At 34.5% G+C, this 24,774-nt stretch overlaps 1 protein-coding gene across 29 annotated transcripts in view; it reads right to left on the reverse strand.

The window, feature by feature from the left end:
- Positions 1-24,774, reverse strand: part of HMBOX1 (homeobox containing 1) — a 192,112-nt gene that overhangs the window by 101,214 nt on the left and 66,124 nt on the right. For 15 of the 29 annotated variants that reach the window (XM_044766903.2, XM_044766904.2, XM_044766902.2 and 12 more), the window contains exons 2-5: positions 23,241-23,393; positions 16,388-16,467; positions 8,322-8,798; positions 261-346 (exon numbers count right to left, since the gene is read on the reverse strand). In XM_044766903.2, coding sequence (XP_044622838.1) covers positions 261-346; positions 8,322-8,798; positions 16,388-16,410 — 586 coding nt within the window. In that variant the 5' untranslated portion in view covers positions 16,411-16,467; positions 23,241-23,393. Of the gene's footprint in view, positions 1-260; positions 347-8,321; positions 8,799-10,079; positions 10,219-16,387; positions 16,468-16,850; positions 17,013-23,240; positions 23,394-24,774 lie in introns of those variants that run through there. The other 14 variants (XM_070505127.1, XM_070505118.1, XM_070505120.1 and 11 more) reach the window with 3 other exon arrangements.

Genomic DNA, 24,774 nt, shown 5'->3' on the forward strand with positions numbered 1-24,774 from the left:
AGAACCCTTTTTTAGCCATAAAATAATGAATTTTGTGCTTATTACAAATGCTATAAAATTTATTAGCACAAGTAAAAGAAAAATCACTGGAGAAGTTCCATGATATCAGAGACAATGGGTTTTAAATCACAGGCATACATTATTATGCCTAAGTTGACAGATCTGCACTGCAATGCAGAAATGCAAGCAATATTCCAACATCTGCACCAGAAGGCAGAGACTAGACATGATTCTAGAATAAAGGGCTCTTCAGCTCTTACCTGTTACCTGTGCAACAACTGCTTGGGAAATCCTCCGATTGGCAAGAAAGGCTTTGATTTCCTCTTTTATCACACTGCTGTCCCTCCTAACAAAAACAGAAGACAAGACCAACAATGTATGTTGAAGGTAGAAATCCTCATCTTTGCTAAGAAAGGTGAAGCAAAGAGGTGGGGAGAACATAGAAAGAAAGGACACAAAAATAAAGGTAAACAGACCAAGCTTGTGTGAAAACATGAAATTAAAACAAAGCAAGAAACACCAAATATTCAAGTCCTAAAACATCACACCACCAGACAGACACTTTAGTGAATGCCACAGTAGATATAAGTCTCATACCAGAGGATGGTTAATCGCATGCTGTGTATAATTCACATTAGGAACAAGGCTGCCATATGGTATATACAAAGTTTCATTACTGGGAATGAATATATCTTACACAGACAGAAATCCTAGAAAAATAAAAAGCAACAACAGCGACAAAAATAAGTTGTGAGCAGATTTTGGTTTGCATGTTAACTATGCAACTGCATAAGCAATGTTCAGTTCATTTTAAAACCTTTGTTAAAGGAATAGAAATCATCAACATTCTCACAACTGCTAAAATATTAGCCATTTTAAGAAAGGTTCTGCCTTTTAATTTGTCTTCTTCTTCCTGTATAAATCAAAACAATTTTAAGTGAGATGGGTTGAATATAAAATTTAACATAAAAAGGTACTTATTAATTTCCTATTACATGTAACACAAAATACTTTAAACTATATTCTGTGTCCTTGGGATTATACATTATAGACCTAATTTTTCCTCCACTATGATGCTTCATAAATTTTCACTTATTTAAAAACTCAACAGATTCTCAAGACTTGACATTCACTAGAATGACAATGAATGGCAAGATTCCACCAGAATAAACAGAAAACTTAAGTAAAAATTATACTCAAGCCCTTAAAACTGACCAATTTCTCTTTGAATGGTTTACGTCCAAAAGGATTACATAAATAGAGCACTGATTTTTTGTTCAAGCTCAAAAGTAACGCAGAATAGTGGTAATTTATAATGTAACACAGGGGTCAGCAACCCTTGGCCCACAGGCTAAATCTGGCTTCCAACCTGTTTTTATACAACCTATGAACTAAGAATGGTTTTCACAGATGAACATTTACAGTTAATTTGATAACAGGGAACACTAACTTAACATGAAGTAAACAAAATATTATCTTCCCCGCCCTGAAAATTCTATTCTTCTCATTAGTAGGCCTCTATTTTAAAAATTATATATAATTTTATTATTCTGTATTGAATTTTGTCAACAAAGTCTAAAACGTTTACCACCCAGCCCTTTACAGAAAAAGTTTACTGGCCCCTGATCTGAGAGAAAGGGATCGCGAAATCTTTACAAATCGTTTTGTGAATGAACTACAAACTCCTTACAGGAGCTCAATTCTCTCTATAGATTATTTCGATCAAAGAAAGAAAAGTTTCCTATCCAAAAAGAACCAGCTGTGATTTAACTTAGAGCAGATATTTTACCCCTTGATGAGGAGGGGCCATACATGCTATTGGTAGATTTCATGCTCCCTTTTAGGAATAGAAAAGAGATGAGAAGTGAAAGAAGAGACAGCTTCCAATCTGGAGCTCTACAGTATCTTCTTAATCTACTGCTTGGAAATCCTACTCAAAAAGATTCCTAAAGGAAGAAAATAGTCAGCTGCCTAATCCAAAACTTAAAATTTCTCATATTGATCTAGATTCTGATCTAGATACTGACTAAATTCCTTCCAAAATGCTTGTTTACATTTGAAATATTTCTTTGAAAAATATGCATTCTCATTTTATTTTTAAAATTGTGTATCTGAAAGAAAAGGCACAAACACATTTTAAAGTCAAACAAAATAATAAACTGCTGAGTAAAATACAGGTAATGCAGACCAAACAGCTCGCAAATATTCATCAATACTTAGTTGAACAAGAGAGAACTTCAGCAGTATCTACTTCAATTGGCTTATGTAAATAAAACAACAAAGTCATTTAGTTTCTGATACAGCTGCAAAATTAATCTGAAAAAATTTAAATAAAGCATTGCATTTCAATTTATAGAATGTCCTTCTAGGAAACTGAAAACTGACTTGAAGAGAATTTTTTTAAGGCTAAATAAAAAATGATGTGCTTTCGTCAAGAAAATGATTAAATGGTATTTTCTTGACTACTGATTTAAATTGGAATTTAAATTAACTTACTTTAAATCAAATTCACCTGGAGTAGACGCCAAATCATAAAGAGGAGATAACAGTCAATTATCCCAATAGGAAATATCCAGTTTGTGAATTATTCACAGTCTTGCAGTATAACATTATCAAGGACTGCAGCAAGACAAAAAGAACCCCCAAAAGTCTGCAAAATAGCAGCAATTCAGTGACCCTCTCATAGCCTGTATTTTTAGTACCCACCATGAATTAAAAGAAAAATAGGGGCCGGCTCCATGGCCGAGTGGTTAAGTTTGCGCGCTCCGCTGCGGCGGCCCAGGGTTCGGATCCTGGGCGCGGACATGGCACCGCTCGTCAGGCCACGTTGAGGTGGCGTCCCACAACCCACAACTAGAAGGACATGCAACTAAGATATACAACTGCGTACAGGGGGGGTTGGGGCAGATAACGCAGAAAAAAAAAAAAAAAAAGACTGGCAACAGTTGTTAGCCCAGGTGCCGGTGCTTAAAAAAAAAAAGGAAGATTGGCAACAGTTGTTAGCCCAGGTGCCAATCTTTAAAAAGAAAAAAAAACACATACCTCTTTACTCAACACTTTACCAGAGAGAAGCTTTTCCAAATTGAATAAAAGCCTAAGACTTAAAAGATAAGGGTGTGCTTGGGAAAGTCACTTAATAAAGCTGGACCTTAGTTTCATCATCTGGTAAAATGAGAACATTAACACCTCCGTAATAAGGCTTTTAAAATTTCTCTCCAAGCAGTGAAATTAAATTTAAATAAATTTAATATTAAATGTGTGTGTATAACATATAAAACAAAAAATTCTTCAATGTAAAAATTTCTTAACCTGTAAAAGCATTACATAAATGACTATTATTTTATAAAACCCCAGAAAGAATCTCAGGAAAAGAAGAAAAGAATGATCTGCTATAACTATACAAGATTGAAATTAACATCTGTATCAGGTACTTCCAGGCAACATAAAAGATTTCTATAGTGAATTTAGACACAAGCAGTGATATGTCATTTAGTTGGTTTCTCTAGGTATTTTCAAAATAGCAACAGCATTCAACTTTCGCTGTGTCCAATTCTCTTACGTATTTCAAAGACTTCCATTCTACTGAGTTAACTTTGTTCTTTAAACTTTCACATGTTCCCCCTTATTGACCTCTTCAGTGACCGGCCTCTGCTACTGTCCCAGCCTTGTAGCCTGTGAAATCACCTGTTTCTTGGTGTGAAAACTCCTTCATTTTACACCAAATCTAATTCTCTCATCTTCTTACTTTCTCTCTTCATCTGAAATCTGACATCCTCTTTAAAGAGAATGAATTCCTTTTTCCTGCCTTCTTTTATAAAATCTCACATCCATAATTTCTACTCCTCAAGTCTTATGGAGTTAAAGTGAAGCATAGGCTGACTTTCTTTGACTCCATAGCTGACTTCCAAGATAAGCTACCACTCTATTTGCATCTAACCACTTAAAGTCCATGTGATCTCCTCCTACTGCCTTTTCCAAATCACAGCCATGCTGGATTCATCCATCTATCTGGGTGACTTCCACATGAGGATAAAATTCTTCCTTTCCACCCTCCACTGCCCTTATTTTTATAACTTACTAAACTTTCCATTTTTATCTACAGACCTTTCTTAATATCTGGATGAATTAATCAGTAATGCCTCTTTGTGGAATCAGTCTTTTTCAAGACACAATTTAATTGTTATCTATTCAGAGAAGCTCTCCCTTCTTTAGCTTCTTTTTAGCTCACAGAGTTAAAAAAGATCTTTTCTTCCAATAGCTAACTTTACCATTTCAATTATACTACTCACATGCTAATACATTACATGTTATTCTGTATTACAGTTGTTCCTGATCTGGTCTTGTCTCTCCTACTAGCCTGTGAAGTCCTTTAGCACAAAGATTGTGTCTTATTCATCATGGGGATTGCGTATAATAGAGCTTAATTTGTTCAATGAATGAACAAATCTGTAGTTGAAAGATAAAAGGTTGTAAAATGGAAAACCTGATCTAGATAATTTATAAAACAGCTCTAAATTCTTAATCTCAAATATGTTTAAGCTTCCCAAATCAGAATGGAAAACAGTTATTTATGCCAGCTTGAAATAGCAATGCTTCCTTTTCTGGAACACAGGATATTAAAGACTACATGTTTAAAAGTGGTATGTTTTTAAGATCTTCTGTATTCTCTTGGTTGATATACACTCCACATTCTTTAGGACCTCTTAAAGGTAGCCATCTCAAAGACTTCCAGTGATAGAGTAATGCCTACTAAGACTATTTCACAGGTGGAAAAATATAATTATATACAAATTCTTTCACGTTTGAATAAAAACTTTCTCCCTTCAATATCTACCCATGAAGATAAAGCATAATTTAAAAATTTAAAGGATAACTTTAAAAGAAAAGCTACTCTATATGTATAAACAACATAACAATATTTTGACCTATAGAACATAAATACCTTCCTATACAAGTAAATAACCCATTGTTAGGCATATACATAACCAACTCAGAAGAAAGTCTCAGAATCTTGTATAAAATACTAAGTAACATACTCATAAAATTTAGTACATGGGTAGTTAAGAATAACATCTTTAATATACAGCATTGTTTACTAATTCTGATAAGCCTAATTTCAACTGTTATTTTACAATATATACACAATAGAAGAGGTACTTTAATAGATGTATGCTATTAGCAGATGTACATATATACCTATATATAAATATATATATTAATAGATGTATTTAAAAAATATTAACATGTAAAATGAGTCTTCATTCCAGCTCTTGGCTTTAAAGTCCTTCCTAAAATATTATATTCAATAATTTGTTGAGAATTCACATTCTAGTTTCCCTTTCTCTTTTTTACCCTGATCAATTAAAAAATGGAAAAAGTAGCAGTTTCTTTCTGATTCTTTCTTAAGTTGATCAGGTGTATAGTTATAACCTAATCAAGTTCAACCAAAACAAACAAACAAACAAAACGAAACAATAAAACAGCACCAAAACTCTCCTTTGTGTACCTTGAAATTGTTAGGAGTTAAGATTGTGGACTCAGTGGGTTATAAGATTTGAAAAATATATCTTATGGTTGAGTGGTTAGGGAATGTGACCATGCAAGAGGTGAATTACATATGATATACATAGAAAAGGAAGCAAGAAGGCATTCAGGTACCATTTTCCCCAACTAGAGATCACCAAATCCAACCCACTATAATATCATCATAGTGTTCAGTGATCAGCAAGGGCAGGATAGCCCTGTGTGAACATAGGATACTCAGAAAGATCCACTGCTCAAGAATTTCTCTGACAATCTACCAAATAAAAATTCATTTGGTTAGTAAGTGATTGATTTGAAGTGGCAAACATCATGTTGGGGGGAAAGGATAAGCCCATTAAGGCATTCACACTTTGTGTTGAGTTACATTAACCACCATTCCTAAAATCTTATTGAAATTTACAGACATGAAAAATTTATTTACAGAGGCAACAGATAGCAGCAACACATTGGTAAAAAAGACACGGGTTAGAATTCAAGCTCTGTGACTTAATATTTAAGTTTTCTTGGGCCAATTATTTAATTTTTGTGAATCTCAATTTCTCTGCTCCACCTCACATACAGCATGGCTGTAATGATTAAAAGTGAGAACAGTCATGCAATAAACTTCTCCCTCCGACCCAAGGATTGTTGCTATCTGCAACTTGAGAAAAACGAGAGGTGTGCATAGAGGAGTAGTGCAGGTGTGGCTGAGGGCACAGCCAGAAGATTCAATGAGACCCCAAGATGATTAGAGGACACCAAGATAGCAGTTCTAAGAAAGAAGCAAAGAAAAGGAAGAAGATAAAATGTCCTAACTATATAACAGGTGGCAATATGTAAATCACTGATAACAATGTACAAACATGTATCTATTTAACAGAGAAACTTGAATGTGTGCAAGAAACTTGAATGTGTCTAACTGTGGGATTTAACTACAAATCCTAATCATTGCTAAATAGGTTTTCTCTTTAAGAACACAGTTGAAGTATATCATTATGACAACCTAAGAGTTAATAGTCAAGTTTTCAGACCCTGGCCAATCTTCCAGGCCTTTGTTAAAAAGAAAGTTTTCCCAGACTTCCTGTTAGTCTAACACATGTTTGGGAATTAACTGTTATATTAAAAGTCATATCGAAACTGATTAATGGCAGCAACAACAAAAAGACAGGCAAGCATCCTCAGAAATAAATTTTTGTTTATATCCTCTCTACTCAAGATAATTAAAAGCTAATCTTATTATATTTTAATGACTGAATTCTATGACTGAAGTAACTTCTATTTGCCCAAATGGTTCTCGCTCTTAAACATGTTAAATTCGAAAGGAACATCTGAACTTTGGCCAGCTGCTTTAACAAGTGAAAATGAATTCAAAGCCAAATTGATCTCTTTATTTTTAAGTTTTAAAAGGTTAAATAATAGGGTCTTGTGGCTGCTCTATGAAACTATTCATCACAGGAATTACATTGGAATCTAGATACAATAGCCCATTTAGCCTACAGTTCTATATAAGGCAGTTCTACCCTAAAAATAGTTGCAGGACAGTTTGTTTAAAAGATTTTTCACCATTGCGTACTATAGGATAGACCTTATGACGATATTAAGTTACCATTATATTATCTTCAAGTTTTAAAATCTTTAAGAAGAAATATAACTCATAATTATAGGTTTTAATTCTATTTCTGACAAATTCCTGCTACAGTTTCTTTCATTATCTACTGTAACTAATCTATCTGTAGTCTCTCCTCCTACTACAGTAGTGATAATTACTGAAAACAATGCTTTTATCATCTCTATTTCCTACAGACCGTAAAAACTCCTTAATTCCAACCAAATTAAACATAAATTATTTGTATGGAACTCAGATCTTTCAAGACCTATACTGTCTAATAATACACTATTCTTACTACGAGAGTCTAGCCCATCTGCAATCTTTATAAGACTAAACATGCCTTGCCTTTTCCACCTTTTAATATTCCCTTAACTTTAAGTAGAGTTCCTATATTCCAAAACAGAGCCTATCCTTTAAGGTTTAGCTCAAATTTATCCAGTCACTTAACATACTAAGCCCCTACCATGTGCCAAGGACAGTTGTAGATCCTGGAGACACAGCAATCAAAACACATGGTTGCTGCCCTCAGAGTGTCCCAGGTCCAGTGTCAAGCCTTTCCTAAGGACCTCTGTTGAAAGTGGACTTCTTCTTTTCTCTGTGTTTTAAACTGTAAGTGCTTACACTTATCTTGTAATAGATAACATTTAAAAAATAATATATATATATATATATGGCATCTATTGCTAAAATTAGAGCTTTAGCTTCTTAGGGGTAGAAACCATGTCTATTTTCCTTCCTAAGAACACTACTTTTTATATAATAGTTGCTCAAAATTATTTTGTTGATTGGTATGATGGAGGGAAAAATTAACAGTGTACACAATCTGTATCATGATGAAATCATCTTATCCCTAAGAAAGATACTTACAATAGATTTAAAGATTAGAACATATCTGTTAACAACTCAGAAAATTCAGACGTTAGCAATTAGACCCATAAAGAGAAGGCAAACCTTTGCTTTGACAGAGAAAATGGAAAAGGCTTATCAAGCAGCAAAGAGAAAGGGCTGAAGTAAAGAAGAGAAAATTTGAATTAAAAACATAAAATTAGAAATTTTTTTCTTTCATCTCCAAAGAGGTGAGGGAGAAATCACAGTTCTTATAGATAAGTAGCTGAAATATAGCTTATTACTCAAAACCAATCTAAGAATATAGACATTTTGGGGACTCTGAATAAGCAAAGCAACTAACCTCATTAATTCCTCTACTTTATCATCTACATCTAGGTCCTCTTCTGAGGCTTCAAAACTGTATGACCTCTGACCCATGCTGTTTGCATGGTAGCGAGTTGGTGACATCTTTCCATTGGATGTAGATAATCGCTCATTATTCTCCCTCCCATTTTGATTGGTAGTGCAAGGCTGTGGGGAGGTATCATAACTGTTGCTAGGTGATGGGGACATTCCGGAATGCTGTGTCTGTGTGGAAGCTGTAGCTGTAGAGGAAGATGCTGGAACATTGTTGGTACTATTCCCATATGAACTTCCTCCATAGCTGGACCTTCTTCCAAACTTGTCACTATGCTCTTGATCAAGACGGTCCAAAGTTTCCAAGGCATGAAGAATTTCATGTTTAGTCATTCCAGTACGTCGAAGGCGCTGAAGCAGATCTATCTGCTCTATGGTAAATCTGGGTTCATCTGTATAGTGAGACATGGTTTCCAGCAAACTAAAAAGAAAGATTAAAAAAATTTCCTTTATTTACCACATCTACCAAACAACATATCACTACAGACAATGCTCAGAAGACGATGTAACACTTGTACATCAACTTCTTTACTAAAAATGATTAAGACATTATTATTATATTATAATAACAATAATAATTATTACTCCATGCTCGAATGTTTTTGTCATGGCAATGGGCTGGTACAGATATTGACTTTATTAGCAGACTGACATTTGATACAACATAAAATCTAATTTCATATGGCAGACAATTTACATTTTCCTCATTCTGGTAAATATCTGAACCAAAATTTCAGTTAGAGCAATAATACCAAAATGACAGATTAGATTGCATACAGTCTTAAGCCTAGGCTCACAGGTATTTTTTCCACCTCACATTTATTATTCTACATTAGAGTATTAATGGAAAGTTGCTGAAAAAATAGTTTGTATTATCTTGTTTTACTAAATATCAGCAAAATTGACCTAGGAGCTCTATAACTTCATTTAGTGTAAACAAACGATTTGGTAAGCTAAGCTCAAGCAAATACTAATAATCAGCAAAAATATTTAATAGAAAAGTAAGAGAGGTACATAAAAAACCTGAGTAAGTACCATTTTACCCACCACTTAGGAATTTTGTATTTCATCTCTATAATGCATTGTCAAATACTTATCCTGAGAAATGGATCTTTTGCGTTTGCAGCCAAACTGAACTATTCATTTTTCTTAGGAAATTCCTTCTACATTATGTTTCCTTTAACACAAGATACTGTAGCACACCAGAAAATGTCCAGAGTCAATAATATTAAGTTTAAAAGAGTTGTCAAATATCATAAAAATTCTCACTAAAATTCCTTTTTTATAAAATCTGATTTTCCTATTTAAGATTTTTTAAAGTGGTAATTTTCCTATTTTTATTTTTATAGCTTTAGTGCCAAATGGGATGCATGGCATGCAGTAGGCTCTCAATAATTATTTGCTGATGGAAATAAAGGAATTTTCTCATCCTTTACAGGTAAACATCTGCTCTGGGCTAGTTCCCCTAAGCTGTTGGAGACTGGTTTCTTCATCCCTCTATACTAAAAATGTATTGAATATTTACTTCTAGGCAGGTATTGGGGAAGAGTTTCATATAATGTAATCTCATCTAATCCTCACAACTCTCTGTGGTAAGTTTTTAACAATTTTATATTGATTGATTTGTTGAGGAAACTAAGGCTCAGAGTGGTTTTATACCTTGCAAAGAGTCTGATTAAGAAGTAGAAAAAGAGGGACCGACCCGGTGGTCTAGTGGTTAAATTTGGGCACTCCGCTTTGGCGGCCCAGGTTCGGTCTCCAGGCATGGACCTGCACCACTCGTCAGCAGCCATTTTGCAGCAGCGATCCACATAGAAAATGGAGGAAGACAGGCACAGATGTTAGCTCAGGGCAAATCTTTCTCAAGCAAAAAAAGAGGAAGATTGGCAACAGGTGTTAGCTCAGGGTGACTCTTCCTCAGCAAAGAAAAAAAAAAAAGAAACAGAAAAAAAGATTCAAAGATCTTACTGACTCCAAAAGCATACATCATTTTGCTTTCCAATACATGGCAAGGCTTACTGGAATGATATGATTTGGGACATAGGCATTTTTTACTCTTTTAGGTCTCCAGTTAAAACCACTTAAAAAGCCAGCTTGGTGGCACAGCAGTTAAGTGCACCCATTCCACTTCGGTGGCCTGGGGTTCGCCGGTTGGGATTCCGGGTGCGGACATGGCACATGCTCGGCAAGCCATGCTGTGGTAGGCATCCCACGTATAAAGTAGAGGAAGATGGGCACGGATGTTAGCTCGGGCCAGTCTTCCTCAGCAAAAAGAGGAAGGTTGCAGCACATGTTACCTCAGTGCTAATCTTCCTCAAAAAAAAAAAAAAAATCACTTAAAAACCACTCTATTGATGGACTGGGTACTCTAGTAATACTATTTTATATGTAAAATGTTTGCTCTATCTAGAATTTATAGTTACTTAATGAGTGTGAAAGGATTTGAGCTTTATTTTTTCCCAAATGGATAGCTGGTTGTCCAATATACTATACTGAGTAATATGTCTCTTCTCTGATCTGAAATGCCACATTTATCATATATGTACAAAATTTCCACATAAACTTGTACCACCTTTGGACTCTCTATTCTACCACTGATTGTTTTGTCTTTCAAATACTTTAAAAAATAAGCCGGCAGACATCTAGAATTTTTATGTGAAATTGCTCTAGTTTTACAGACAGGCTCAATAAAAATAAAAACAAACACATTTTTTGGACAAAATAACATGCTGCAGTCCATTTGAGCCCATGGGCCACAGTATCTGCTTTATACATATACATATTATCTTCTGCTTGTTTAGAATATTCATTTGTGTAAGCTATCCATCATACAAGTCGTATTTTCAGGATTATTACATTGTCTTGATTGCCAAGTTTTTTAATTCCTAAATTTTATAATGAAAACTTTTAACCATACATAAAAGTTGAAAGAAATTTACAGTGTGAATACCCATATCCTAACCACCTAGATTTTACCATTAACATTTTACTTGCTTTACAACATATCTATCCATCCATCTCGCTATTCATCTTTTTTTTTTTTTTTTGAGGAAGATAGCCCTGCACTAATATCTGCTGCCAATCATCCTGTTTTTGCTGAGGAAGAGCTAACATCTGTGCCCATCTTCCTCTACTTTATATGTGAGATGCCTGCCACAGTACGACTTGACAAGCAGTGCATAGGTCCACACCCAGGATCCGAACTGGCAAACCCTCGGCCGCTGAAGTAAAATGTGTGAACTTAACCGCTGCACCACCAGGCTGGCCCCTATTCATCTTATTTTTTGATGCATTTCAAAATCAGTTACAGACATCTGTATACTTCCTCCTTAATACTTCCACGTGCATGTCATTAACTAGAGTTCAGTATTTGTTCAGGTTTTTTCTTTTGAGGTAAAATTTACATAAAAGAAAATACCCAAATCTTGTGTTTACCATTCCATGAGTTTTGAAGTGCATGCACGGTGAAACGCAAAGCCCTATGAAGATACAGAATATTACCGTCACTCCAGGAAGTTCCCTCATGCCCCTTCCTGGTCAATCCTGTCCCTTCCCTCAGAGGCAACCACTGCTCAGATGTTTTTCCCACCACAGGTTAGTTTTGCCTGTTCTAGAATTTCATAGAAATGGAATTTCTATGTACTCTTTTGTGTAAGGCTTCTTTCACTCAGCAGAAAGTTTTTGAGATTCATCTATGATGTTGTATCAGCAGTTTGTTCCTTTTTACTGCAGAGCAGTACTTCACTGTAGGAATATTTTAGACACTTGGACTGTTTCCAATTATTAGCTATTCCAAATTATTTGGCTACTAAAATTGTACTACACTAATTTTCTTGTTAGCTTAATATACCCCCATTTTATTTATATATATATATAAATATAATATTTTTTTTTTCCTGAGGAAGATTAGCCCTGAGCTAACATCTGCTGCCACTCCTCCTCTTTTTGCTGAGGAAGATTGGCCCTGAGCTAACATCTGTGCCCATCTTCCTCTGTTTTATATGTGGGATGCCTGCCAGAGCATTGCTTGATAAGCAGTATGTAGGTTCACTCCCAGGATCCAAACTGGTGAACCCCGGGCCACCAAAGCGGAGCGCACCAACTTAACCACTACGCCACCAGGCCACTCCTCCACCTTACTTTTTTTTTTTTTTTTTTTTTTGGTGAGGACGATTGGCCCTGAGCTAACATCTGTTGCCAATCTGCCTCCTTTTGCTTGAGGAAGATTGTCACTGAGTTAACATCTGTGCCAATCTTCCTCTACTTTGTATGTGGGATGTGGCCACAGTATGGCTTGATAAGTAGTGTGTAGGTCCACGCCCGGGATCTGAACCCATAAACCCTGGGCCACTAAAGCAGAGCACGCATATTCTTTCCCCTTGAAAATGAAGTAGACCTGTCCACTGCTCACTTCCTTCTTTATGCTTTCAAAATACTTCATAAACTGACTTTACTTTAGATATGAGACTCCAAGAACTGTTTTATTATATGGACACAAAAAAACAACAATCATGATATTTTCCTATCCTATTTATATCAGAGCAGATAGTAATTTGTATATAACTCTTCAAAACTCTCTCTGTAGGGGGTAGCACTCTGTACATTGGCATAAAACTAAAATAAATTATATGAATATAAGAATATAAATAGATGAAGAAACATATCTATCCTAAAGCTTGTAGTAGAACTCTCACAACTAAAGAGTCCACAGTACCTAAAACAATGTAATATTTCATGTCGTTTCAGATTCACTGATGATGGGAACCACTTTTATTCCAAAAGTCATAAAAGGAGATAATAGAAGGCACCTATTATTTTGTCTGCCTAGAAAGTCTCATTGTTTCCCACCACTCGTCCTTGGGGCTGCCACTAATAATACTCTACCTCCTGGCCAACGGGGTGGGCACAAAAGGAATCTAAGCCTTGCCCTCCTCAAAATATTCAAGTTAGACTAATGGGAAGATGGAGGTCACTGTAACTGCGCTGAGTTGTGGGAAGATGTTAATCTGGGTACACTCCTCACCATGTTGAAGAAGCTAGTTTGTAGGAGAAAACAGCAGATGTATCAAGTACTGCAGAGCAAAGGAGAAAGCTCTGCAGTGTTCATATCCCTCGTTCTAGCAATTCCTAAGCTCCTGCTACAACCTTGCTTTTCTTGTTGTATTGTTATTTAACAGCATAAATTTTCCTTTATGCTTCACTTTGTTTAAATTAGATGTCTGTGCCTTGCACCAAGAGGTCCCTAATAAAAGATATACCTAAAGTAAAAACATCTACAATTGCTAGAATGAAATGTATAATCATTATAGAGTAGATTGATAATGGCATAAGGAGCAGGATCAAATCATGCATATGACACTGAAGGTACAATATTTTACTGAGAAAACGCCAAGATTAGAAGCTTTCTTGGATATTGAGAATAATATTCCAATGTGCATTAACATAAACAAAGGCATACATTCTGTCATTTCCAAATTTTATTTCTCATAATTTACCTAGTTTAAGCACATAATCATGAAATTATGGCAGTATGTGACCTACAAAGGTCATCTAAGTCCATGATACCAGCAATTCTTTTATAACAGAAAGAGATAACATGTAAGAACTGAATTAATTTTCTCATGTAGCAAAGGACTGTTCACAGGATAAGGAACATCTTTCACTTTAAATTACTAATCTGAATGCAGACTCAGGCCAACAATTGAAAGTGATGTGAGAAGAATCTTGACACAGCAATAACACAGACAATGTTTAAAGCATAAAAGAACAATTAAATTCAGGAATTATGACTCAGTTCATAAACTGATGTTTTAAAAGACCATGCTATTGGACCATAATAGTAAGCCTATTTTACAATAAATTGTATCCCTACTTGCATATGTACTAAACCCATCTTGGATAAGGCATGAGGTCCAGAACATTCTTTCTTAAACTAAATTCTACAAACACATAGAGCAAAGAAGGTTAAAGAATGTATAAACGATTACTCTTGAAATCACATGCACAAAAATGACATTACTATCTTACTTGCAAAGCGTGAACAGTTAAAAAGATTTTATTGGATAACACAGCATTTTCTTCAGCTTGATTCTGCTGTCTTTATCTTTTTGTCTAGAATGACTAAGCAAAGTATGGCCTAGTCATAAGTTAGTTTTGTTTTGCATACATGATATTTACTGCAAGATGATTTAACACATTCTATAGTCAATCATAATATTCATCAACTAAAGATGTACTCAGGCCCTTCTTACTATTTATGGCACATTACCCTCTTTCACAATTATTATTATCATCATAGAAGTGGCGGTCTTAAAGTAAGAAAATGACAAGAAGTGAGAATAAGTAAAGAAATGAAGATTTACTGGGAACTGAGCTTGACAGTATAATAAAATGATTCTATAATTCAAACCAATAGGAGAACAGACTAAAGCAAAAGAATAGAGGCTATGACAATAGATAACAATATAAAAATGTTCTTCTCATAATAAAAATACTTCTAGAAAAATAAGATTTATATTCCAATGTGCCAATCACATTTTAATGGTTATCTTTAAATTATGACTGATTAAGACTGAGATTTAATTGCAGCCACCTTATACATGTTTAGAGAAAAAATCCAAGTAAAAATATGTAAATCTATAGAGGGAGATATAAATTAGGTGTGGAATCAGAGAATTGGAGACCACTTAGATAAAAATCATTCTTTCAACTGACATTTATTGAGTGCCCCCTGTTGTCAGACCATGTACAAGGCAGAGAAGACACAACAAGCAACAAATCAGCAAAAATTCCTGGCCTCATGATGCTTACACTCTACTGACTATTGAGAACAGCCATTAGCAAATAAATCATAAAAAGAAAAAAAAGGGAAATTAAGGCTGAAAGTGATGAAGTGCCATGACTTTGAGTTCACATCACTTGAGACTATTCCAGAGCCTTTTTGATATATGACAGAGTCAATAAGGAGGAAAAAACTGAACGAAAACCTAAATAATAAGGAAAATCTATCTTAATGTCTACTTACTGCATTATAGAACTGTCAACTAAAATGGAAGGAATTTGTTTATTTATTTGTGAGGAAGATTGGCCCTGAGCTAACATCTGTTGCCAATCTTCCTCTTTTCACTTGAGGAAGATGGTTCCTGAGCTAATCTGTGCCAATCTTCCTCTACTTTGTATTTGGGACACTACCACAGCATGGCTTGATGAGTAGTGTCTAGGTCCATGGCTGGGATCCAAACCTGTGAACCCTGGGCCACCAAAGCGGAGCATATGAACTTCATCACCATGCCACCAGACCGGCCCCAAATGGAAGGAATTTAATCGAAACACAGACTGTACCAAATTTTAGAACATACTTATGCTAAAGGAACTCTGCATTAGACTCTAAAGATGCACTTAATAAGCTAATAGATTCTCTAATATCTGAAATTCCGACAATACTTTTTTTCAAAGGTCTATTTAATATGAACTAGTGGTTAGTTCATATCCTAGCACGAAAAAACTCTCAACATAATAACACCATCTCAATTTGTATGTTTTGCCCAACTCCAAAGAAAGGCTACCAACCACATTAGTTAACAGCCTTGACTACATTATTATGCCCAGTAGGTAAAGTAAAATGGCTAAGGTGCTTAGAAGTTTGCACACAAAAAGCATTATTAAGGTAAAATGCTTTCAGTATTTTGCCTGTCACAAGGAATCTAACACGAGCTCTCCTGAATGGTTAGCCATGTATTTCACAAGTTTCTAGGCTATTAAGCAGTTTAAAATAAGTAGAGTAATTTTACGTTCAACCGAAAATCAGTGTCAGACTTTAAAGTTGAAAAGAGAAATGGTCAAAGAGAAAGGTGATAGATTTGAAAGTTCATTCCTTATCACATGATTATGAAAAAACTCTTTCAACTCTACAAATGTCTGCTGTCATTTTGAGATCATAATCATAATGATTTCTTAACTTTATTAAAACAATTCAGAAGATAAAAATTAAGCAAAGGACTAGATACTTACACCACTGGAAAGGAACTGAGCATACTTTACATGAGGTTAAGCAATATCCTTTCTAGAGATGATCAGCGTTATTTACCATTCTGTAGAATAAAGAAGGAAAATTTAGAAATATTTATTAATCAAGTGTTGAATAGTGTTGAATAGAAATTTTAATTAAATAACTTAAGGATATTAATAATTAACATCAGCTGATCATGTTTTAAAAAATTATTTTGCAATTTTGAAATGAAACATCGTTTTGAAGCAAAATTTTAAAAATAGAAAAATACTATATTGAGAGCTTTCAAAATTATTCTCTTGGAAAAAGTAATGAAAATCATACCCTGATGTTCAATCTGTCAATAGACACCACCCAGGGAAACATTAAAAAATGTAATGGTAGACATATAGTATAGTGATATTCAAGATAGCTTTATGATAATATCAGTGCATTTACATAGAAACCTATGGATAAAAAACACACCTCAGCATGATTGCAGCTAAAGGTCTTAACTGTAGGGTAAATTCTCAGGTGCAGTTCCAAGTATGTTACTTATTTTACTGCCAGCCAATCTTGAGTGACTTAATTTCTCCAAGCCTCAATCGCCGTTATCAAACAAGGTTAATAGATAACTACTTCAAAGGGCTACAAGAAGTTAAAACATTTTTTAAGTGGTGAAGGACTTCACAAACTGTCAAGCAGCAGGGGCTATTACTACCAATTTAAAAGAGAGATGACCATCCACGGTGCATTTAGATTACTGAACACAGTGTAAGTTAATGGAGTCAGTCAGTCCAGTATTTCTATCTTCTGATTAGCATTCTACTGCTTTATTCACCACTCAGACACTTTGACCACTTTCAATTCAGACATAGATCTTAACAAAAAATGCAATCTACTTTTCATGGTTTAGGAGCTAAAGATCACATAACTGAATGAACTTATTAGCAGTTTCAAACCACAATCTATAGAAGCAATATTTCCATTAACTCAAAGTTAAGATTACAAATTAGACAAAAGTTAAAAATGTTGATGTCAAAAACTCTCACATTAAAATACCCATTCAGCAATGAATTATATTAAGCAAAACCAAAATGTCTAACAGTGACTAATGATATATGTGAAATGTACAGGGTAAAGTCAGAAATCATTCATATTTGCATACCCTAAATTGTAGTTTTAATGAAGCTCCTGTTGTCGTTAATTTTCTTGCTGACTTAAGAAATACCTGTCCCAAAAAAGTAGATATAAAGTACAAAGAAAATCTACTGAAAACCTTGTTGATTCCATTTCCTAGGCAAAATAGCAATACCAAGCCACAAAACTATTGGTCAATACACATTTTTCACTCTTGCTCAAATTTAGTTAAAATATACTAACTATCTACTTGCCCTGGCATAGGCATAAGGTCATAATATGAGTAAGATACAGTCCTAATAGTGTAGGAGCTTATTAAACTGTGGGGGAGAGTGAAATAAAAATCTCACACACACAAACACCTCTCTAATAAAAGGCATAATGTGAAAAGACTAAAAATACAAAGTTTTGAGAGTAACAATTTAGAAATTAACCTAGGTTACAGAGAACTGGGAAGACTTTGAGTGAGATCTCAGCTGTTATCTGAAGATTAGAGTAAGATTTTCACCAAACCAAGGTGTGAAGGGAGGTGAGAATCGGCAGAGGAAAGAGTCCAGGAAAGGAACAGTTAAAGAAGATTATGAGGTATGTTTAGGGAATAAGTAGACCTGTGCTGCTGGCCTTTAACATGTATGTATGAGAAGCAGATAAACTAGAAAGGGAGGACTTCCACAATCTACGGAGGGCTGGTAAACGCCTTGGAGCAATCCTGACCCACATTCTGTAAGTATGAGGACCATGCTACAACTGAATCAGACAATCTAGGAAGTAAATCACCAAAGACCCTCATTTCACAGATGAGAAAACTGAGATTAAATCACTGACACAGACATATGTAACTGCAAATCACTGAATTTATGTTATTTATATTTCAGATATAAATGGGCTTAAAATAGTCGATAAAAACAAACTATTCTAAGGGCAGAAGACCAAACAAACAAGGTGCTATAGAAATTCTCTCCTCTCAGGTTCAATGGCACAGAGCCCTCCTGGCATAGAAGACAGATTCTTCTTTTTAATTGACATTTCTTTTTTAATGTTTTAAAAAAGTTTAAGGACTAAATAAAAATGTGTATTAAAATCACATTCATTAGAGAAGCTATCATCAAAAAACCAGAAAATAGCAAGTATTGGCAAGGATGTGGAGAAAATGAAATCTTTGTGTATTGCTGGTAAATGTAAAATAGTAGAGGTGTTATGGAAAACAGTATGGTGGTTCCTCAAAAAAATGAAACATAGAATTACTATGAGATCCAACAATTCCACTTCTGAGTATATACTCAAAAGAAGTGAAAGCAAGGACTCGAAAAGATATTTGTAAACCCATGTTCATAGGAGCATTAGTCACAATTTTCAAAAGGTGGAAACAAACTATCAATAGATGAATAGATTAAAAAGATGTAGTATATACATATAATGAAATATTATTCAGCCTTTAAAAGGAAGAAAAAATTCTGACATAATAACATGGATGAACCTTGAAGACATTACACTAAGCGAAATAAGTCAGTCACAAAAGGTCAAATATTGTATAATTCCACTTATATGAGGTACTTAGAGTTGTCAAATTCAGAGACAGAAAATCAAATGGTGCTTGAAAGGGGCTGGAGGAGGGGGAACGGGGAGTTACTGTTTAACGGTATGGAGTTTCAGTTTGGGAAAATGAAAAAGTTCTGGAGATGGATGGCAGTGAAGTTGTACAATGTATATGTACTTAATGCCATTGAACTGTATGCTTAAAAATGGTTAAAATGGTAAATTTTATATTATGTATGTTTTACCACAATAAAAAAAGGAGAGCATTATAACAATAGAAAATGCATATTAAATGGTATTAGGGATAAAACGCCACAGATGCTGGATCACATTCAAGCTCCCGGCTATAAAAGCAAGTAACCTATAAAAGATATGGGATCAGCTCCTCACTGGACTCCTCATCTGTTATACTTTAAAAAAACAAAAGAGAAAGTTGAATAACATTCATAAATGACAGTGAGAAAAGAATTTTGTATTAACAAAGCTTATATTTTGGTATATTAAAAAAATTGCAAATATGCAAGAATTTAGAGAGTGTATTTTCTCAGGTCCCCAAAATGAGTAAAATAATTGAGAAAGAGTTCTAACTAAGAAAAAATAAACCAGACTAGAGATGTGGTAACAGGGAAGATGAAAAGAGTAATATTATAAGCAATGAAACTTTCAGTTTATATTACATAATACACAGGTAATAACCGAATGCCTAGGAATGTACAACTTATATGATAAATAAGGACTCTTTAAACAAAAGGACTAGATCACAAAAGAATTTTAATGGATTTCTACAGAAGATGTGCTAAGTTATTTATTCAAAGTAAAAGAGTTGTAGGCAGGTTAGATGGAAGTAAGGAGACGTAAAAGTACTCTCGAGATCTGACCGGGAAGGAGAGGATAAGTGGAAAAAGAAAGAGAGGCATAAAATAAAAGTACTCTAAAGGTCTCATCTTTTCAAGGTCAAGGAGACATCAGGGGAAAAAATGAGCATCTTTCTGGAGAAAACAGTATTTTGTTTTCAGGTAACTGCAGGGAAATATGTATCAGCCAAGGTATAATTTTAAGGTCAAAAGTACTTAGATAAAGAGAAAGATTATACAATTAGAAAATATACATAGTTTATGACCAAGATATGCTGTATATACCAAATAACATAGCAAGTAATAAAGCAATGCTTTTTAGAATTTTAATAATTTTATTTTTAAAAATACAAATGGGGTTGGCTTGGTGACATATTGGTTAAGTTCATGCACTCTGCTTCAGTGGCCCAGGGTTCGTGGGTTCGGATCCTGGGCGTGGACCTACCCACAGCTCCTCTAGCCATGTTGTGGTGGTGTCCCACGTACAAAAAGAAAATAGAGGAAGACTGCCACAAATGTTAGCTCAGGAAGAACCCTCCTCAAGCAAAAGAAAGAGGAAGATTAGCAACAAATGTTAGCTCAGGGCCAGTCTTCCTCACACAAAAAAAATAAAAATAAAAAATACAAATATACTGGGGCCAGCCCCATGTCCTAGTGGCTAAGTTTGGCATGCTCCACTTCAGTGGCCTTGGGTTGGTTCTCAGGTGTGGACCTACATCACTTTCCGGTGGCCATGCTGTGGCAGAGATCCACATACAAAATGGGAAGATTAGCACAGACGTCAGCTCAGGGCAAATCTTCAAGCAAAAAGAGGAAGATTGGTGATGGATGTTAGCTCAGGGCGAATCTTCCTCAGCAAAAACAAAAACAAAAACAAATATACTGAGTTATTTCAGTATATCTTTTACAATGGATAACTACAGTTGGAAAGAAGAAAAAATCAGAAATTTAACTACATTATCAATAATTATGATTTTTTTTCCTGAGGAAGATTCACCCTGAGCTAACATCTGGTGCCAATGTTCCTCTTTTTTTTTCTTGAGGAAGATTATCCCTGAGCTAACATTTGTGCCAGTCTTCCTCTATTTTGTATAGGGGTCACTGCCACAGCATGGCTTGATGAGTGGTGTAGGTCCACGCCTGGGATCAGAACCTGCAAACCCAGGCCACCAAAGTGGAGCAGGTCAAACTTAACCACTACAACACGGGGCTGCCCCAGTAAACATAATTTTTTAAAGATACAAAAGATACCTTGTAACCCTCTAACAAAGACCAGATGTTTTTTCCTATGTCCAGTACCATGATCCATCATAAACATGGTCATAATGAAAGTTTTAACTAATTTCAGAGATATATAATCTAAAAAATTAAGAAAAATGTACAAACATACTTTTAAACTACAAGGTGATTTTAGATAATCTTTGGATCAAAGAGGAAATCAAAAGGGAAATTATGATCTACATAGTAAGCTATAAGAAAAAAACAGAATGATAATTAAAACCCAATTGACCCAGCAAAATTTGTATTCGGGACTAAGCTCATGGCCTTAAAGTCTTTCAATATTTTTAAAAGGCAAGGGGGGGGGGGAACTCAATAGATAAGAAAATAGAAAAATAACAAAATATGTCAAAATAAACTAAGAAGAGGAACTAAGAGATAGTGTTTGGTATTAATATAAAGTAAAGATGTTAGAGAAAGGATAAATAAGTCTAAAAGCTAGCTCTTTGAAAGACAATCACTCAAGAGTTTTTAATAAGGGAGTGAAAAAAAAAAGACTGAGAGTGAAAACTCACAAGATTCAGAATGAAAAGAGAAATACAACCATAAGTATAGGAGAGAACTAAGAAAACAAAACTAAGACAACACAGATGTAATTTCATGGCAATTCATTTGAAAACCTAAAAAGACAAGAATGATTTCCCATTAAAATAACAAATATCCAAAATTGACCCAAGAGAAATGAATCCTTGAGTAAAACCAAATACCATAAATTAAAGGTAATTAAAAATCTACTATAGAAAAAGGCATCAAGACCAGCTGGGTTCTCAGCAGATTCTTAATCTTTAAAAAAATATAATTTTAATAACATTAGACCATAGACAAATACAGAAAGTGTTCCAATTCATTTTATGAAGTCAGAATAACTCAATGTTAAATCTAATAATGGTAGTACACGAAACATATCATAAACCAATTTCATTTAAAAGTTAAATGTAAAAATTCTAAATAAAAACAATCAAATTAGACAATAGAGTCTAGCCACGTATCAAAAACTATATACATAATTCATTGCAGAAATGCGAGTGGTTCTTTTTTAGAAATCAACCTAATTCAATATATCAACAAATTAAGGAGAAAAAAATCATATGATTATATCAACAGATGTTGAAAAAGAATTTGGTAAAATTCAGCAGCCATTTATAATAAAAGCTCTATGGAAAAGAATAGGAAAAAATTAAACATTTTTGGGGAAAAAGAACAACAGCAAGTTTCCTAAATAGCAAAATACTAAAACCATTTCAAATAAAATTAAGATGGTATCCACACACAATATATATATATATAGTACATATGTATGTGTCTATACGTATATATCTATATCAAGAACTTGTTTCAGGGCCGGCCCTGTGGCCGAGTGGTTAAGTCTGCGTGCTCTGCTTTGGCGGCCCAGGGTTTCACCACTTTGAATCCTGGGCACAGACATGGCACCACTCATCAGGCCATGCTGAGGCAGCATCTCAAATGCCACAAGTGGAAGGATCCACAACTAAAACTATACAACTACGGACCAGGGGGGTTTGGGGGGAAAAAAGGAAAAATAAAATCTTTAAAAAAAAAAAAAAGAACTTGTTTCTATATGGAAATTTGAAGATCTGTGGAAGACTGGTTACTTTGAGCATAGGGTGGGAAATGGACAGATTAGGGAAAGGGTGGAAAGGAGATGGTTCACAGAAAATTTTTATTATTTTAACCATATGAATGTTATTACTCATTCAATAAATCAAATGAATAAAATTAGGAATTAGAGCAGGAAGTCCTCTAAACCTTTTATAATTTAACACTGACTTGAAGATGACAGCAAACTAATATGACAGGAAAATAAATTAGGGCATAAATATTAGGATGGAAAAGAAAAATGCATTTTTGCTAACGGTCTGATAGAATACAGGCATACCTCGGACATACTATAGGTTCAGTTCCAGACCACCACAATAAAGCAAATATTGCAATAAAGCAAGTCACATGAGTTTTTTTGTTTCCTAGTGCATATAAAAGTTATGTTTACACTATACTGAAGTCTATTAAGTGTGCAATAGCATTATGTCTAAAAAAACAACGTACGTACCTTAATTTAAAAATACTTTATTGCTAAAAAATGCTAACCATCATCTGAGCCTTCAGCGAGTTGTAATCTTTTTGCTGGTGGAGGGTCTTGTAAAAACGTAATATCTGCGAAGCGCAATAAAGCGAAGTGCAATAAAACGAGGTATGCCTGTACCTAGAAAACACAAGCAATTCTAGTAAAAAATAACCCTGAAATTAATAAAATAAATTATAAAGGAGAGCTATGATAAATACACTTAAAGTTAAAAATTTTCACTAGTTTAGCAAGAAACACCTAGAAAAGCAACAGGAAAAATATTTCATTCACAGTAATAACTTGTCCTCAATATTTATAAATAACTGTATTGAGAAATAAGCCCAAAATATTTTTTTATTTAAAAATAAGATCTTAAGTTATAAAGGAGAAAATCTAAGAGCCACCAAGAAAATTGAACAAAAGGAGAAAACCATAAGTGAACTTCACTAACCACATATCAGAATATATTCAAAAGACACTTCAGAAGTCCCCCCTTATCCACAGTTTCACTTTCAGTGGTTTCAGTTACCCTTGGTCAACCAAAGTTCCAGAATATTAAATGGAAAATTCCAGAAATAAAAAATTCATAAGTTTTAAATTGCCCTCCATTCTGAGCAGCATGATGAAAGCTGGTGCCGGCTAGATCCGTCCAGCCCTGGCCTGTTCCATAATCATCCCTTTGTCCAGTAGCCATACTGTATGTGCTATCTGTGAGTCACTTAGTAGCTGTCTCCATATCAGATTGACTGTAAGGGAATCGCAGTGCTTTTGTCCAAGTAACCCTTATTTTACTTAATAATGGCCCCAAAGCACAGGAGTAGCGATGCTGGCAATTTGGATACGTCAAAGAGAAGCTGTAAAATCCTCCTCTTAAGTGAAGAGGTGATAGTTCTCGACTGAATGAGGAAAGAAAAAAATCCTATTTGAAGTTGCTAAGATCTATGATAACTTTTATTACAGTACATTATCACTGTTCTATTTTATTATTAGATATTGTTGTTAATGTCTTACTGTGCCTAAGTTATAAATTAAACTTTATCATAGGTATGTATGTATAGAAAAAACATAGCATATTTGATTTCGGTACTACCCAAGGTTTCATGCATATCTGTTGGGGGTCTTGGAACATATCCTGCAGATAAAGAGGGACTACTGTAATCAAACCAATATGGCACTGGCATAGGAATAAACACATACAGGTGGAACAGAATAAAGAACTTAAATATAGATACCAACACATATGAGAAAATGTACAAGTCAAAGGTTGAACTTTATTTCAGCAGGAAAGGGTATTTTTTAAACAATTATCACAATACTGGGGGTTATCATCTAGCAAAAACAAAAACTAGATCTTTATCTTACATTATATATAAAAAATAAACTCCAGGTGAAATACAGGCAAATGTAAAAAATTAATCACAGCAATACATTCTACAACAAAATTTAGAAGACATGATAGGTCTTCTAAACATCCTTAACAGCAGAAATTTTAAAAGAAAAGATGTCAGTTTAAAATTTC

Source organism: Equus asinus, chromosome 3 (genome assembly GCF_041296235.1).
Source record: "Equus asinus isolate D_3611 breed Donkey chromosome 3, EquAss-T2T_v2, whole genome shotgun sequence".
Lineage (NCBI taxonomy): Eukaryota > Metazoa > Chordata > Mammalia > Perissodactyla > Equidae > Equus > Equus asinus.